The 13940-nt window shown below is 34.8% G+C and overlaps 1 protein-coding gene across 7 annotated transcripts in view; it reads left to right on the top strand.

The window, feature by feature from the left end:
* The window catches only part of RPS6KC1 (ribosomal protein S6 kinase C1), a 242999-nt gene that overhangs the window by 71143 nt on the left and 157916 nt on the right, over positions 1–13940 (top strand). For all 7 annotated transcript variants that reach the window (XR_004030093.1, XM_030812886.1, XM_030812883.1 and 4 more), the window contains one exon: positions 6346–6708. Coding sequence is in view for 6 of the 7 variants with exons in the window: in XM_030812883.1 (XP_030668743.1) it covers positions 6346–6708 (363 nt within the window). In the remaining variant the exon portion in view is untranslated. The remainder of the gene's footprint in view (positions 1–6345; positions 6709–13940) is intronic.

Below are 13940 nucleotides of genomic sequence, written 5' to 3'. Positions count from 1 at the left end.
TTTGATTTTATGGAGGCGAGTCGGGGAGAAGACATATTTAGTATAGAAAACTCAGCGTGAGCTACTTGCATGCTAGTAATGGGCTTGATATCCTGGAGGCTAGAGAAAGTTACGGAGAGTAGCAGAGTATAAAGTTCATTTGGCAAAAAATGAAGCCAAGTGATGGATCTTTATTATGATAAGATAGCAGTATTAGGGTTGTAATTAAGATTGCTGTGTTGTTTTCTGGCCTTATTTTGTTGTTTTACCAAATCTGTACAAGGTATTCTGATGCTCTTTTCGTACATTTTCAAGGATGAAGCATAGACAAGACCCAAGAACGTTATAAAAATGTGAAACTTCAAAGGAAAGGTTCTTTTTTTGTAACAATAGCTATTACTAAATGATGAATAGGGAATCACATACAGGAATCTTAACTAGCATTAAGCTTTAGATTTGGGTATTCACTTAAAATCATATTTATAAGGGCTTGTTTCTTAATGGAAACTGATATGTATGTCTTCTACCTTAGGGTAACCTTTGTTCTGCTGGCTAGATAAGTTGCTTTGTGCATGGAGCATGAGTCATTGCTACCAGGAAAAATAGAAATTTCTTTTTGTTGACTATGGCAATATTTGAACCTCAGGGCTCAGTGAAAGCTATCAGCTAATAATAATGAGGCCATGTATTTTATATATAGTCACCCATGAGAGACCACCTGTTGTTCTAAAGGAAACCGATCTCTTTTTACAGATGGTCTTCAAATACAGATTTCTGATAGTTTATAGTATAAAGATTTATTCTATGGCAACTCAACCTGTTCCCCTGGGGCCTGTCTTTCAGAGATGGTGTCCTAGACAGATTTCACTATACTGCCCTACTCTGAGCAGTTCAAAGCACAGAGGTAAGGGTAGGTAGGTGAACTGGGATGCTAAATAAACGCCTATGTCTGTAGCTGCTTTTTAACAAGTCACCTGGGGCCCTCTAATAGCCCTGAGACTTGAATTTCTGTGATACGAACCTGGAGGCAGAACGCTTTCATAGAACCTTTGACTTTTTCCCCTTGTATCACTTCCAAAAAAAGCTTAGGTTTTTGCCTTGATGGTGTTGGTGAAGGATGCACCTTTTACTCTTGTGATGGCCCAGAGGGCCTCTTTAAGTATGGGGTTGACTTCAGGTTGGTTTAACTTTTGACAAATAGTCTCTATATTATATCAAATGTCAGTGGTTGCCCTGCCTTATCCACAATGTCCTTCCTACCTAGACTGAGAACCTGTCACTTGCTTGCTGCTCCCTGTATCTTTCTTGTTAACTTTCTTTCTGGGCTTTAGGGAGCTAGTTTGCGCTTCGTATGATATTTATATATAGTTTTGTATGAAATAAGTTGAATCGTAGTGTGATTTCTAGGAGTTGAACAAGCACTGTATTAAGCAGATGTGTTAAGTATATAATATAAATAAACTAGACTTTGTATATTTACATATAATATGTTTATAAATAAGATTCATTGCTGTGGTGGTGAAGGAGTTTTTAAATATTATCTTCCTCGAGCTGGCCGGAGAATACGTCATTGAGAAGAAGGGAATTTAGAAACTGCTTAAATATGGAAGAGAAAGATATCAGTGAGTACTAGAAGATGATTGGTTGCATTGTGTGGTCAAGGAGATATGGTAGGGTTAGGCTTTTCAGGCATGGTAAGGTGCAACTTCAAGAGGATAATTAAAGGAATAAGGTGGGCAAGGAAGAGGTATCAGGGGTTTGCCTGCTTTAAACAGATCTTTGTACTCATGTCTAACTCCTTTTTTAAGTTTGGAATTCTTGGCGCTAGCTGCTGGTTGATCATAGAGGTTTATCTTTCACAAATGATGCCTGTATAACTTTCTTTTACTCAAATGAATTCCCAATATTGGCCCTTGATGCATCTCTTTTGATATCTTTCAGATACCGAGCTTAAGGGCTTACCATACACAAAGTATATTGTTAAATTCTATATTATAGAATTACCTATAATCTTACCATACACAATCACTGTTAATAGTTAGTGTATGTTTCTAGCCTTTTTTCTGTGTGTGTTTGTTTTTAAAGTAGAATTATAGTATACGTGCTCATGTGTAGTTTGTTGTTTTTGCATAATATATCATAAGACACTTTAGCATTAAATATTCTTCTATAAAATGATTTTAATAGCTGTATAATATTTTATCATAAGGAGATATAATCTATTGTTAGGAATTTGTTATTGCCACATTTTTACTAATTTTTGTGATGGACAGATGGACATTCATGTACGTAGATCTTTTTTGTACACCTCTGATAGGTTTTGGTATAAATTGCTGAATTTCTGGGTGAAAGACAGAAGCATTTTTGCACTTTTGATATGCATTGGCAAATTGTCCTCTGAAAAGGTTAAAGTAGATGTCTTTTTATTTCTTTTTGCTTCTTTTGGTTTGGCTATATAACTTTCTCTTTTTTATCTGCTGGGGTGTGTGTGTGTGTGTGTGTGTGTGTGTCTGTGTGTTTGCTTGCTTTTAAAGATGCTGAATTAAATTACTTAGAATTTGAAAAGGAACACTTTGTATAGAATGTTTATTTACTTAATCTTACTATCTTTCTCTCTAGGTATTTTAATGGTCTTACTTTTTTGATCTAATCTCATTTAATCATGATTCTCATTGCTAATAAACTATGATTTGAAAAGTAAGAGGAAATATGACTATGGTACTAGTTTTTTGTGGTCAAAAGCCAAGAAACAGAGTATACGTAACTTTGCCCTCTTGCCCTTTGGTGTTATTGTTATTGTTAAAAGGAAAAATGGGGCAAAACATGAAACAAAACAATGTGATAGATGGTGTGAAGGTTATAGTGACAAGATACCAGAGAACAGACAAAAGAGATCTCTAATACAGCATTTCCTTTCTTTTGTGATTAGCTATATAAACCAGAACTTTTTTCAACCTTATCTATTTGTTTATCAGTTTCAATGGGCTAGGTTATATATTGGCATGATTTAAGGAAATAAGTTTACATTGAAATACATTAAATGTTTTAAAATGATTTAAGAACAATCTCATAAAATTTATATACATTTCTTAGGATAGTAGATAAATAACTTTGTAGATTGCTATAAAAGATTCTTATTATGAAGTACTGTTACTGTCTGTATGGCTGAAATGTCAGAGAACTGAAAAGATTTTCACTAGACTCAATCTCATCTGAGATTGTTGGCTTAATGAAATCTGTTGCTTTTTGGGAATAGAATTTGTTCTTTTTGGGCATTCTAAGGACTTGAAAAAAAGTTGAAAATGAGGATATATATTGACAGGGTGCCGAAGCAGCATCTAAAGTTGATTAGAAATTTGAGCTTAGTGGCCAATAACATGTTTTTACCCTGACTTACTTTATTTGATATGAAGTAGGCAATTTGAATTTAAAATAGGGGTTGGCAAAACTATGTTCTATGGGCTGAATCTGGCCTGCTACCTGTTTTTGTATGACCTGAAAACTAAGAATGGTTTTTGCATTTTTAAATAGTTAAAAAAATTAAAAGAATATGATTTTGTGATTTTGTGATGGGAAAATTGTAAGGAATTCACACTTCAATGTCTGCAAATAAAGTTTTACTGGAACACAGCCATGCTTATTCATTTATATATTGTCTATGGCTGCTTTTACACTACAATGGCAGTGTTGAGTGGTGACAGAGACTACATATGGCCTGCAAAGCCTAAAATATTTACTTTCTGGCCCTTTATAGAAAAAGCTTGCTGATCCCTGATCTAGAATTATATAGTCTAATCCACTTTTAATTTTGATTTAGTATATAATCCTGAGGAAATCATTTTCTTTTTAATTTTTTTTTCTGAGAAACTTGGCAGATAATGTTCAGTGGTGAATGCAGATCTCATAGTTATTTCCAAACTAGTTTTTATATAACTCTGTTGTCAATCTTATTTAATGATATAGATCACTGGCTCTCAAATGTAATCTTCAGATATCTGGGTGTTTCTGAGATATTTTCAGGGAGTTCATAAAGCAAAACTATTTTGATAATAATGCCAGGACATTCTTTGTCTTTTCACCATGTTGACATTTGCCCTGATGATGCAAAAGCCATGGTAGGTGAAACTGCTGTGCTTGGGCATGAATCAAGGCAGTGTCACCAAACTGTAACAGTACTCATTGCACATACTTATAAAACCAATGCTAATTTTTCCTAAGTAGTAGAAACCATTACATTTTATTAAATCTTAACCCTTGTCACTTGTCTTTTTAATATGCTGTGTGAAAAAATGAGAATTATACATAAAGCACTCTGCATACTGAACTACCATGGTCGTCTTGAGGAAAAGCACTTAGACAGTTGTTTGAGCCACTAGCTGAACTAGCTGCTTTTTTCATGGGACACCATTTTGCTTGAAAGAACAATTGGCAAACTGTCATTATTCAGACTTGTGTATTTGGCACTTTTTTTCTTAAAAGGGAGTGAAGTAAGCTGACGCTTCAAGGAAAACAACTGATATTATTTGTTGCCAATCATAAAATTGGAGTTTTCAATTCAAAATTAGGATTTTCAGATAACCTCTGTCTGCCACTTTGGGTTTGACAGTTTCCCAATACTTAAAGAATTTTCTGATGAGATTGGCAGATAATGAAATGTTGACATATGATTTTTTGGGATAATGAAATGTGCTGTCAACATTTTGAAGATCTTTATGACTAAGGGAACCAGTATTTTCAGGATGACCTATGTGTGATGTTATAAATTCATGCACAGATAAAAGATCCATTCAGTGTGCAAGAGAGACCAATGGATTTGAATGTAGCAGAAACAGAAATTTCATTCACAGGATTTTATATTCCACATTACAACTAAGCTTTAAAAAACTGTCACTTGTTGAGTTTTAGTGTAGTATCAAAGAACAATATTCATAATTATTTGAAAAGGCTAATACTTGTTTCTTTTTCAGTTACATTATCTATGTGACATTTCCTTCATGTCTTTCATCCAAAACAACATATGACAACAGATTGTGAGCAGAATCAGATATGAGAGTCTAGCTATCTTCTGTTAATCCAGACATTAAGAAGATTTTCAAAAATGTAAAACAATGCCACTTCTTTCACTAACTTTTTTTGTTTTGGAAAATATAGTTATTTTTCATAAAAAATATATTAACATGTAATGGGGCTTTAATGCTTTATTTTATACATTTCTAGACTTCTTTTGTAAATATCAATATTGGTATTTAATAAATATTCACAGATACAATTCACATGAACAAAAGCTTTTTAGAGTCCACAATCATTTTGAAGAATATAAAAGGCAGTCCTGGGAGCAGAAAGTCTGATATGTATTGTGGATCATGCTCATTTACCATGAAGTCAGTTACATGAACTAGGAGAAGGAATTTTCACTGCTAAGTAATTCAGTAGCACCTATTACTTCTTTTTTGTCTGAAAACTAAGGTGGAAATATACCTTTCCAGAAGCTTGTAGAAGAGGCTGAGATGACAATGTCTAAAAATTCAGTCTTTAAAAAATGCTAAATAGCATACATTTTCCAGATACAGATGGTTACCTAAAAGCACACTTCTGAGGACACATTGTATAGTTGTTATATAGTTATAGGTTGAGTATCCCTAATCTGAAAATCTGAAATCTGAAACACTTCTGTCCTGAGCATTTCAGATGAAGGATATTCAACCTGTTTATATAATTGTTATAAAAGTTATAATGATAGTCTATTATGCTTTATATGCATTAACTCTATTCCTCATTTAAAGACTTGCATAATAAGTAATACTATTAAGTAACCTGCTGTTGGTCACATAGTAAGTTTTAAGAGCTGGCGCTGGGCTTGGTGGCTCATGCCATATAAGCTACTCGGGAGGCTGAAGTGAGAGGATTGCTTGAGCCCAGGAGTTGGAGTGCAGCTGGACGACATAGCAAGATGCTGTCCTCAAAAAAAAAAAAAAAAAAAAAAAAAAAAACAAAACTGAGATTCAAGTACTTTTTCCTTTATCAAAATGCTATTATTTATAGCAACTGTGTGTACAGGCAACAGTTTTCTGTAAATAGCTTACAGGATCTTGTGGTAAAGGCTCTTTTTGGCAACCAAACTAGATAAAGATTTGTCTTCAATTTTAGTTTGATGATTAAGGCAAGAAGTTGTCTTCCAGAGTTATAGAGAGACAGTAAAGTGAACAGACTAAGCCGAAACAAATTGCTAGACAGTGACTTCCATCAGTAAATTACAGCCTTCCAAATTGACTTGGATAATATGAAAAATGAATAATTAGCATGATTTGTATTCATTTGGCTGATTCTCAATTTAATATCTGTTTACTATTGTGATCATATTTCTAGGCTTCTCGAGTGACAGTGATCTGGTATCTCTTACTGTTGATGTGGATTCTCTTGCTGAGTTAGATGATGGAATGGCTTCCAATCAAAATTCTCCCATTAGAACTTTTGGTCTCCATCTTTCTTCGGATTCTTCAGCACTAGGGGCTGTTGCTTCTGACAGTGAACAGAGCAAAACAGAAGAAGAACGGGAAAGTCGTAGCCTCTTTCCTGGCAGTTTAAAACCCAAGCTTGGCAAGAGAGATTATTTGGAGAAAGCAGGAGAATTAATAAAGCTGGCTTTAAAAAAGGAAGAAGAAGACGACTATGAAGCTGCTTCTGATTTTTATAGGAAAGGAGTTGATTTACTCCTAGAAGGTGTTCAAGGTATGGTTTTATGTATATTAATATGTTTTGGCATGCCCTTTTGTTGGTATATGGGAAAAAAAGTATGTACATACATCTTCTGTATAGTCTTATGGAAATAATACTGAAAATGAGAAATTACTGAAGCTTAAAATACCTATATATGAATATATACTTTAAGTTCCATGAGATGTTAGACATTATCAGAGGTACTTAACCCTCTACTTTTAATCTGCAAAAACAGGATTAAAAGAAAGTCAGCATGTCTTGAAGTCTCTTGTGTGAATAATAATCTTTCTTTCCTGACTTGAAAAGGCAGTGTTTTACCGGCCTTCATCTCTCTCAGGAGTAATTCACAGAGATTCTCGATGACCTGAAGAGACAAAATGAAATGGATTTTTAAACTAAGAGCATAAAAGGTCCTTGGGTTTGCCTACTATTCTGTTCTTTGTAGTTGTAGTAAATTCTCATTTAATTAATGGATGTGATGTGGGACATGTAGAGCTGAATGTAACCGAATGGCTATATATAGTACTTACTTTTTTGAACTATCAGCTATTGTTTTAACCCTTAAATTTTTCCTTTTAGAAGCAGAATGAAGCATTCTGCATTTAGTTACATGACTTTTTGGATGCAGTAATCAAAGATTGATATTGACATTCTTCCAGTGATTTCATTTACAGAAGATCATCATTTTCATTGTTCTGTGGTCTTGGGTTTGTCAGTACCATTCAGATTACCAGTCTCCTGTATTACTAACACTTTTTACTACAGTACTTCTCACTATGCCTAGTATCCTGTAGTCCAGAAGCCTTTTGTTATTTCTGGAGTATAAACTTTCAGTTTTATAAAATGGTGTACCTACCTTTATATGGAGGGTCCTAACTGCTTCTTACCAGGATTTTGACCATTTCTCTTGTTTTTAGGTTTCACTCCCACTTCCTAATGCCACCAATTCCTGAATTTTTGGAGAGTTTTACCATGCCATGTAAATCAGGCATCTTTCTTGATTTCCTTTTAGTAACCTCTCATCCATCTACCTTTTTTTTTTAAATTATATTCCCATGGCAGCCTTTATATTCTAAAATTTTGTTGCTGTTACCTTCTCAGTTTCTTTGTCCTTGTGGGGTTTTGTCTTAAAGAAATTTTTGACTGCCATGTTAATAGAGTTTCTGGAGGGAGAATAGCTAAAGAAATGTGTTCAATTTGCCATCTTCAACTGGGAATTCAGATTTCACAATTGTTACTTAATTTCAGTGGGCCTAGGATCAAACAGCTGTTAGTGTTTTGTGTGTATAGCAATAAGAGGAGCTGGAGTCTTGTTTCTTTTTTCATTAGTTATTGTCTTACTGAAGTTGCTGATATAACCATTTGGAACCTGTTAACACAGTTTCAAATAATTGATTCTAAATTCATTTCTCATTAATTTTGTCACCTTGATATGATTAATATTAGCTATCACTTTTAAGGTTTCTAATTGGTAATCTAATTTTGAAGTTACTTGTTTTCTTGCTTTGATGGAAAGATCATTTTCATCCTAATTTTATTTTTCAAATGGTTTTATAATGTTAGGTTTTTTTTTTTTTTGAGGTAGAGTTTCATTCTGTCACCCAGGCTGGAGGGCAGTGGTGTGATCTCAGCTCGCTGCAGCCTTTGCCTCCGGGGTTCAAGTGATTCTCCTGCCTCAGCCTCCCTAGTAGCTGGGACTACAGGTGTGTGCCACCATGCCCAACTAATTTTTGTATCTTTAGTAGAGACGGGGTTTCACCATGTTTGCCAGGCTGGTCTCGAACTACTGACCTCAGGTGATCTGCCTGCCTTGGCCTCCCACAGTGCTGGGATTACAGGCGTGAGCTACTGCCCCAGGCCATCTGTTGGGTTTTTTGTTTGCTAGTGGAGCATTCTGGTCTTAAAGATTTATTCATTTTTATTCTTTGCCTTAACTCTCATTTTGGGCTGGGAGTTTAAAACGGGTATGAGTTATAAAAAAATCTGCTGTGACATTTTTTCCATTTCTTTTCAGATAATTATGTGCTAAAACATCACTGGTGTTTAATTGACACAAATAAAACACATCAGTGTGGTCAGTGTGACATTTTTTTAAGTTATTTGCATTTAATCTTAGAACATTTCATAATGCTACCACTTGATGGCACCAGAAAAATAAAAATCTGTGCTTCAAAATGAGAATTATAGATGTATGTCAGAAAATAACAAATAATGTGTCATTTGGTTAGTTACTTTGCTGATTATGGTGGTGAATTATTTCTCCACTAGAACTTGATACCAAACCTACTAAACTGCTATCTTAAGGAACATTACCATTTAAACATATATTTCCTATTTAGTGCATGTTTGTCTTTTTGAAAGCACAATATCCATTCCTGCTCTGGATTGGTTTCTGTTGTTAATATGCCACAATTCCAGAAGTTAATAACTGACTAAATTGATTTTAGTCTTTTATTGTTTATTCATAATGTGATCAATTTTTATTCAGACAAACTATGGGAACCACAATCATAGAATTCTAATTTTTAACCAGTATATAAAAGAACCTTTGTTTCAGTCCTCCTGGTTACACATTTGACCCTGTGTCAAATGTAAGATCAGGACAGTGCTTCCAGTCCATGGATTCTGTACTAGCATACTAGTCACCACCTAACAGACATATGGACATTGTCCTTCAATTTCTGGGGAAACTGGGGGCTCTAGTTGTGGGCTTGATTTGACCTTTATTTTCAGAAGAGATGTTTCCTTGGGTAAAGTTTGTTCTAGGGTGACAAAACTATTAGTGAAATATCTCTATAGCCAGTAAAACATATGAATCATTTAAATTGAACTCTTCATAACATTTGTTCTTGTGACCTTTATTGGCATGGATTGGCATGCCTTATAATAAAATAAGTATTTCTGGATATCTGATAATAAAGAGAAAATAATCTTTCAGAGCTAGGTAGTGCTTTATACAAAGATTCTTCTGGGTCGGCATATTTTGTTATTTTGTTACTAAAGTATTCATCCTAAAGAAGTTTATCTGGGTTGTTAGTAGGTCTGATAAAAATGGCTTGATGTTTTTCTTATTTAACTGGCATTTGCACAGCTGAGACCACATGCAAAACACAATAGCAACAGCTCTCTTTGCCCATCCGGCAGAGAATAAGTATACCCTGATAGTGGTAACTTTGAATTCTCTTTGAACCTGACACTTCACTTACTCCCTTTTAGAAATGGCTCTTGGAATGAAAGTACTGTCTACTCTTCTAAATTCTCAGGTCTTTATGGATTTAAGAGAGAAAATCCAAAAGTCAGAGTTGAAGGAATCAACTTGAATTTTTGAAAAGGATGTTGCAATATATATCACACTTTCCTGTCCATCTTGTTTATGTATTACTGAAAGTGGCTGATATGATTAATCTATGTGTGGGCTTATTGGAGTGGTTGTGGTAATATAGAGTGGTAAATGGATTACATAAATGTATTAATAAAATGTTTAAGTAATTTATTACATGCCTGTCACTGTACAAGGTATTTTTCTTACATTATTTTTAATCTTCAAAGGAACCCTATAAGTTGAACTATGATTGGCCATACTGGACTTTGTCTAAGGACACCAAAATTTAGAGGGTGCAAACATTTAATATAATGATTCTAAAAGCTTGGCACCTAGTTAGCAAGAATAATTATTTAAAACAGGAAGCTACCAGATGGCGAGCATTGTTAGTAACACCCATCTGTGGGCTACATTATGAATTACAGAGTTGATTTGAGAGCTGGTTTTGTGTAGTTTGTTCCAGGTGCCAAAAGTACTGGTTTGATGTCTTTGTAAGGTAGATATTGTGATCCCTGTTTTATAGGTGGAGAAAACTAAGACTTACATAAATTAAGCAATTTGCTCAAGGACACAAGCCAGTAAAAGTTGAGCTAGGATTTTAATCTAGGTCTTTCTGAGCCTAAATCGTGTTTTCTTCATATTGTGCTATGCTACCTCTCACATGTTCCTCCTAATTAGATTAGCATTTTAAGATGGAGAAGTGGGAAATCCTCTCCATTGTCGAATATTTGAAAACTTCCTTATTTTGAGTATTTGTCATTTTTCCTTCTATCCATTTGTTTGTTTTCACTCAGCCATCTATTCATCTAGTTGATCGTTCAACAAGCATTTATTTCTTGTATGTACCAGGCCCTGTAACAGGGAATATAAAATGGTTATTTTCTAAAAATATAAGATAAAATTGAGCAATGGCCCTTCAAGATGAGACGTTTCTGTCAACTTAATAGCATGCTAATATGACCCATGATTTTGTAGTGTATATCTTGTTGAAAATATCTGGTAGATTTGCTGCCATAGTCATACCTGTTGCTTTTCACTTAACTTGATGTTGATGCCACACTTAAAAAATACCCTATTATTTCCCCCTGCCCTTCTCACTCTTTTTCTTTTCTTCCTCTCTCATTTTCTTCCTTCTCCTCTCCTTCCCTTTTACCTCCTTTCCACTCCTCTTCTCTTGCATACATTAGAGTGAAATTTCATAATATATTTCTGGATATTGTTGATATCCAATTTTTCTCTGAAGATTTTGTTGATATTTTTGACCAGTGAGACTATTTTTAATGTTAGTACTCAGATAAGAGATGCAAACATTTTCATTCTGGTAAATGGTATAATAAGCAGTACCAAACCATTTTTTATAGTTTATTCTTGGGTAGATGTGTGCTAGGCTATCAGGGATGTCCAGACATATTTCAAACACCATGACCTTGTATGGAGCTTGGACCATTGATTTATTCCATGAATAAGAGTTACTCAAATATTTAGAAACCCAAAGGATAAAGTTTTTGGCTTTGGAAATAGATAGATAATATGAAAAAGGTAGTAAGTTTAGGTTTGATAAAGGGAAGCAAGTCATATGATTTTGGTATTTAGGGGATCTTAGAACCAATCCTCTGTGGATACTGAAGGGCAACTGTATAAGATTGTAATTCTGAGAATAGAGGTAGTTTTCCTTCTTCCTTTTCAATTTGGATGGCTTTTATTTCTGTTTCTCACCTAATGCTCTGGCTAGAACTTCCAGTACAATGTACAAGAACATTGGGAAAGCAGGCATTCTTATCTTGTTCCTGATATCTTAGGGGGAAAGATTGCAGTCTTACCATGGAATATGATGTTAGTTGTTGGTTTTTCATAGACACCCTTTATCATTTGAAGAAGTTCTATTCTATTCCTAGTTTTCTGTATGTTCTCTTGCAAGGGTGTTGGATTCTGACAAATGTTTTTTCTGCATCACTTGAAACAATTTTTTTTTTCTTCTTTGTTCTATTAATGTGGTATATTACATTGATTTTCTTATATTGAACCACTCTGGAATTCCTAGGATAAATCCCACTTGCCACAGGGATTTTTATCTTAAGTTTGAACCCAGTTGTGCCTTTTGGTATCTCTTGTGTATTTTGTTTATCATTGTAATATAGTTGGAAAAGAGGGACTGCTTATTTAGGTATGAGCCTTCTATCCATCTCCATCTTGAAGTTGAGATCTTATTTTCCAATAGGGAGGAGTATAAAACAAATACAGAATATTTCTTATTTTATTTTTTCCTTCAGTTGTGACCTGTGACCTAAATGTCATGAAAATTTTCCACGGCCTTTTCTGTTTTAAAATAAAATTTGTACTTTTCACTATGATTTAATAAATTGCCTTAGTTGAGAATTTTTCACATGTTAACTGTTTTGAAACTGGCTGGAAGGAAGCATTTTAAAACAGTCTAATTAAGATTTTTAAAAATAGAGATTTGAAATGATTTAAATATGCCACTTAGTCTTCTGTCTTCCCTCCTCATCAGCATTTTTTTTTTTTCCTTTCTTTAGTTGATCCAGGAAGTGTCTGCCAATAGGAGTAAGCAGTTACTAATGCAGTGAACTCAGAAGGAACTATTTCATAGGTTCAGAGAGAAGACTTTAGATTCTCTGTTCTCAATATTCACAAATGAAAAGAGAGTTGCTTTTTGAATTATCCTATACTCAGGTAATTCTCTTTCAGGTTTTGTGTTAAGACCAGATTTTCAGCTCTAGGTAGCAAAATCCTAACCAACTCAAAGAGGCTCACATAGAAAACATTGTTTTAGTCCATCTGAAAAAGTGTTTTATTCCACAGAAATGATTACATATAGCTCAATTCAGGTGTTCAAGAAATGCCAACAGGTCTCTGTCTTTTTATTTGCCTGTCTCTGTTCACACCCCGTACTTGCTATCCCCTTTCTCTTATTTGATTTTATCTTCATGGCATGAAAGATAACCCCCGACTAGCTCCAGGTTTACAAAGACTTTGTCCTCAGGATCCTGGAGGAAGAGGGTATTTTCCCTCATAGCTCCAATAAAAGCCCCAGGGAGGACTGGCCTGGCATGCGTCACGTAGCTTTCACCTCTGTCTTTGTAACCTGATTAGGCATAGGTTATTTGGTCATTCCTGGGAAGGTGGACAGAGCTATCCCTGATGCACTGCATCAACTGAACAGCATAACCATGGAATGTGGAAGGAGTGGATCAAATGAAAAGGGATGTTGGGCAGAAACAAAAAAAAACACACTGAAATGTTATCTTCTGCTTATCTGTCATGGCCCAACAGTGCTGTTTATTATCCTTTCTCCCCTGGCCTTAAAAAACAAAAATGATTGTTTTGGTTGTTCACGTGTGTTCTCTTACATGTTTCTTAGATGATAATTCTCTAGAGAACCGGCATGGTATCTACTTTTTTTAAACTTTTAAGGGAAGTATATTGTATATACAGAAAAGTAAATATCATAATCATATAGCTGAATGTATTTTCACATACGGGACACTCCATGTGACTGGCATCCAGATCAAGGAGCAGAATTTGGCCAGCACCCTAGAAACTTCCTCATCTCCCCTCTTCAAAGGAAATTATTATTCTGATCTTTAACAGTGTTGAGTGGAAGAGGTCTGCTTTTTCTTTTAAGAAATATTTTGGAGAAGGAGTCTTGCTATGGTGCCTAGACTGTCTTGAACTGGCCTCAGGCAATCCTCCTGCCTCAGCCTCCCAAAAAGCCAGGACTTCATTCAGTGTGAGCCATGGCACCTGGCTCAGGTCTGCTTTTTTCTATTCCTATTCCTTACAAGTGTAGGGCTCCAGTTTTGAGAGCCTGCTTTCTGTTGTTTCCACCCTCTTCTCTGCAATTTCCATTATGGATGATGACAGGGAATGAGTTGGGGTCTTGTTTCTCTTTTATTTCTGTAGG

This window comes from Nomascus leucogenys, chromosome 5, assembly GCF_006542625.1.
Source record: "Nomascus leucogenys isolate Asia chromosome 5, Asia_NLE_v1, whole genome shotgun sequence".
Taxonomy (NCBI): domain Eukaryota; kingdom Metazoa; phylum Chordata; class Mammalia; order Primates; family Hylobatidae; genus Nomascus; species Nomascus leucogenys.
The sequence above is the reverse complement of the archived record's forward strand: the minus strand, read 5'-3'. Positions and strand labels throughout refer to the sequence as shown.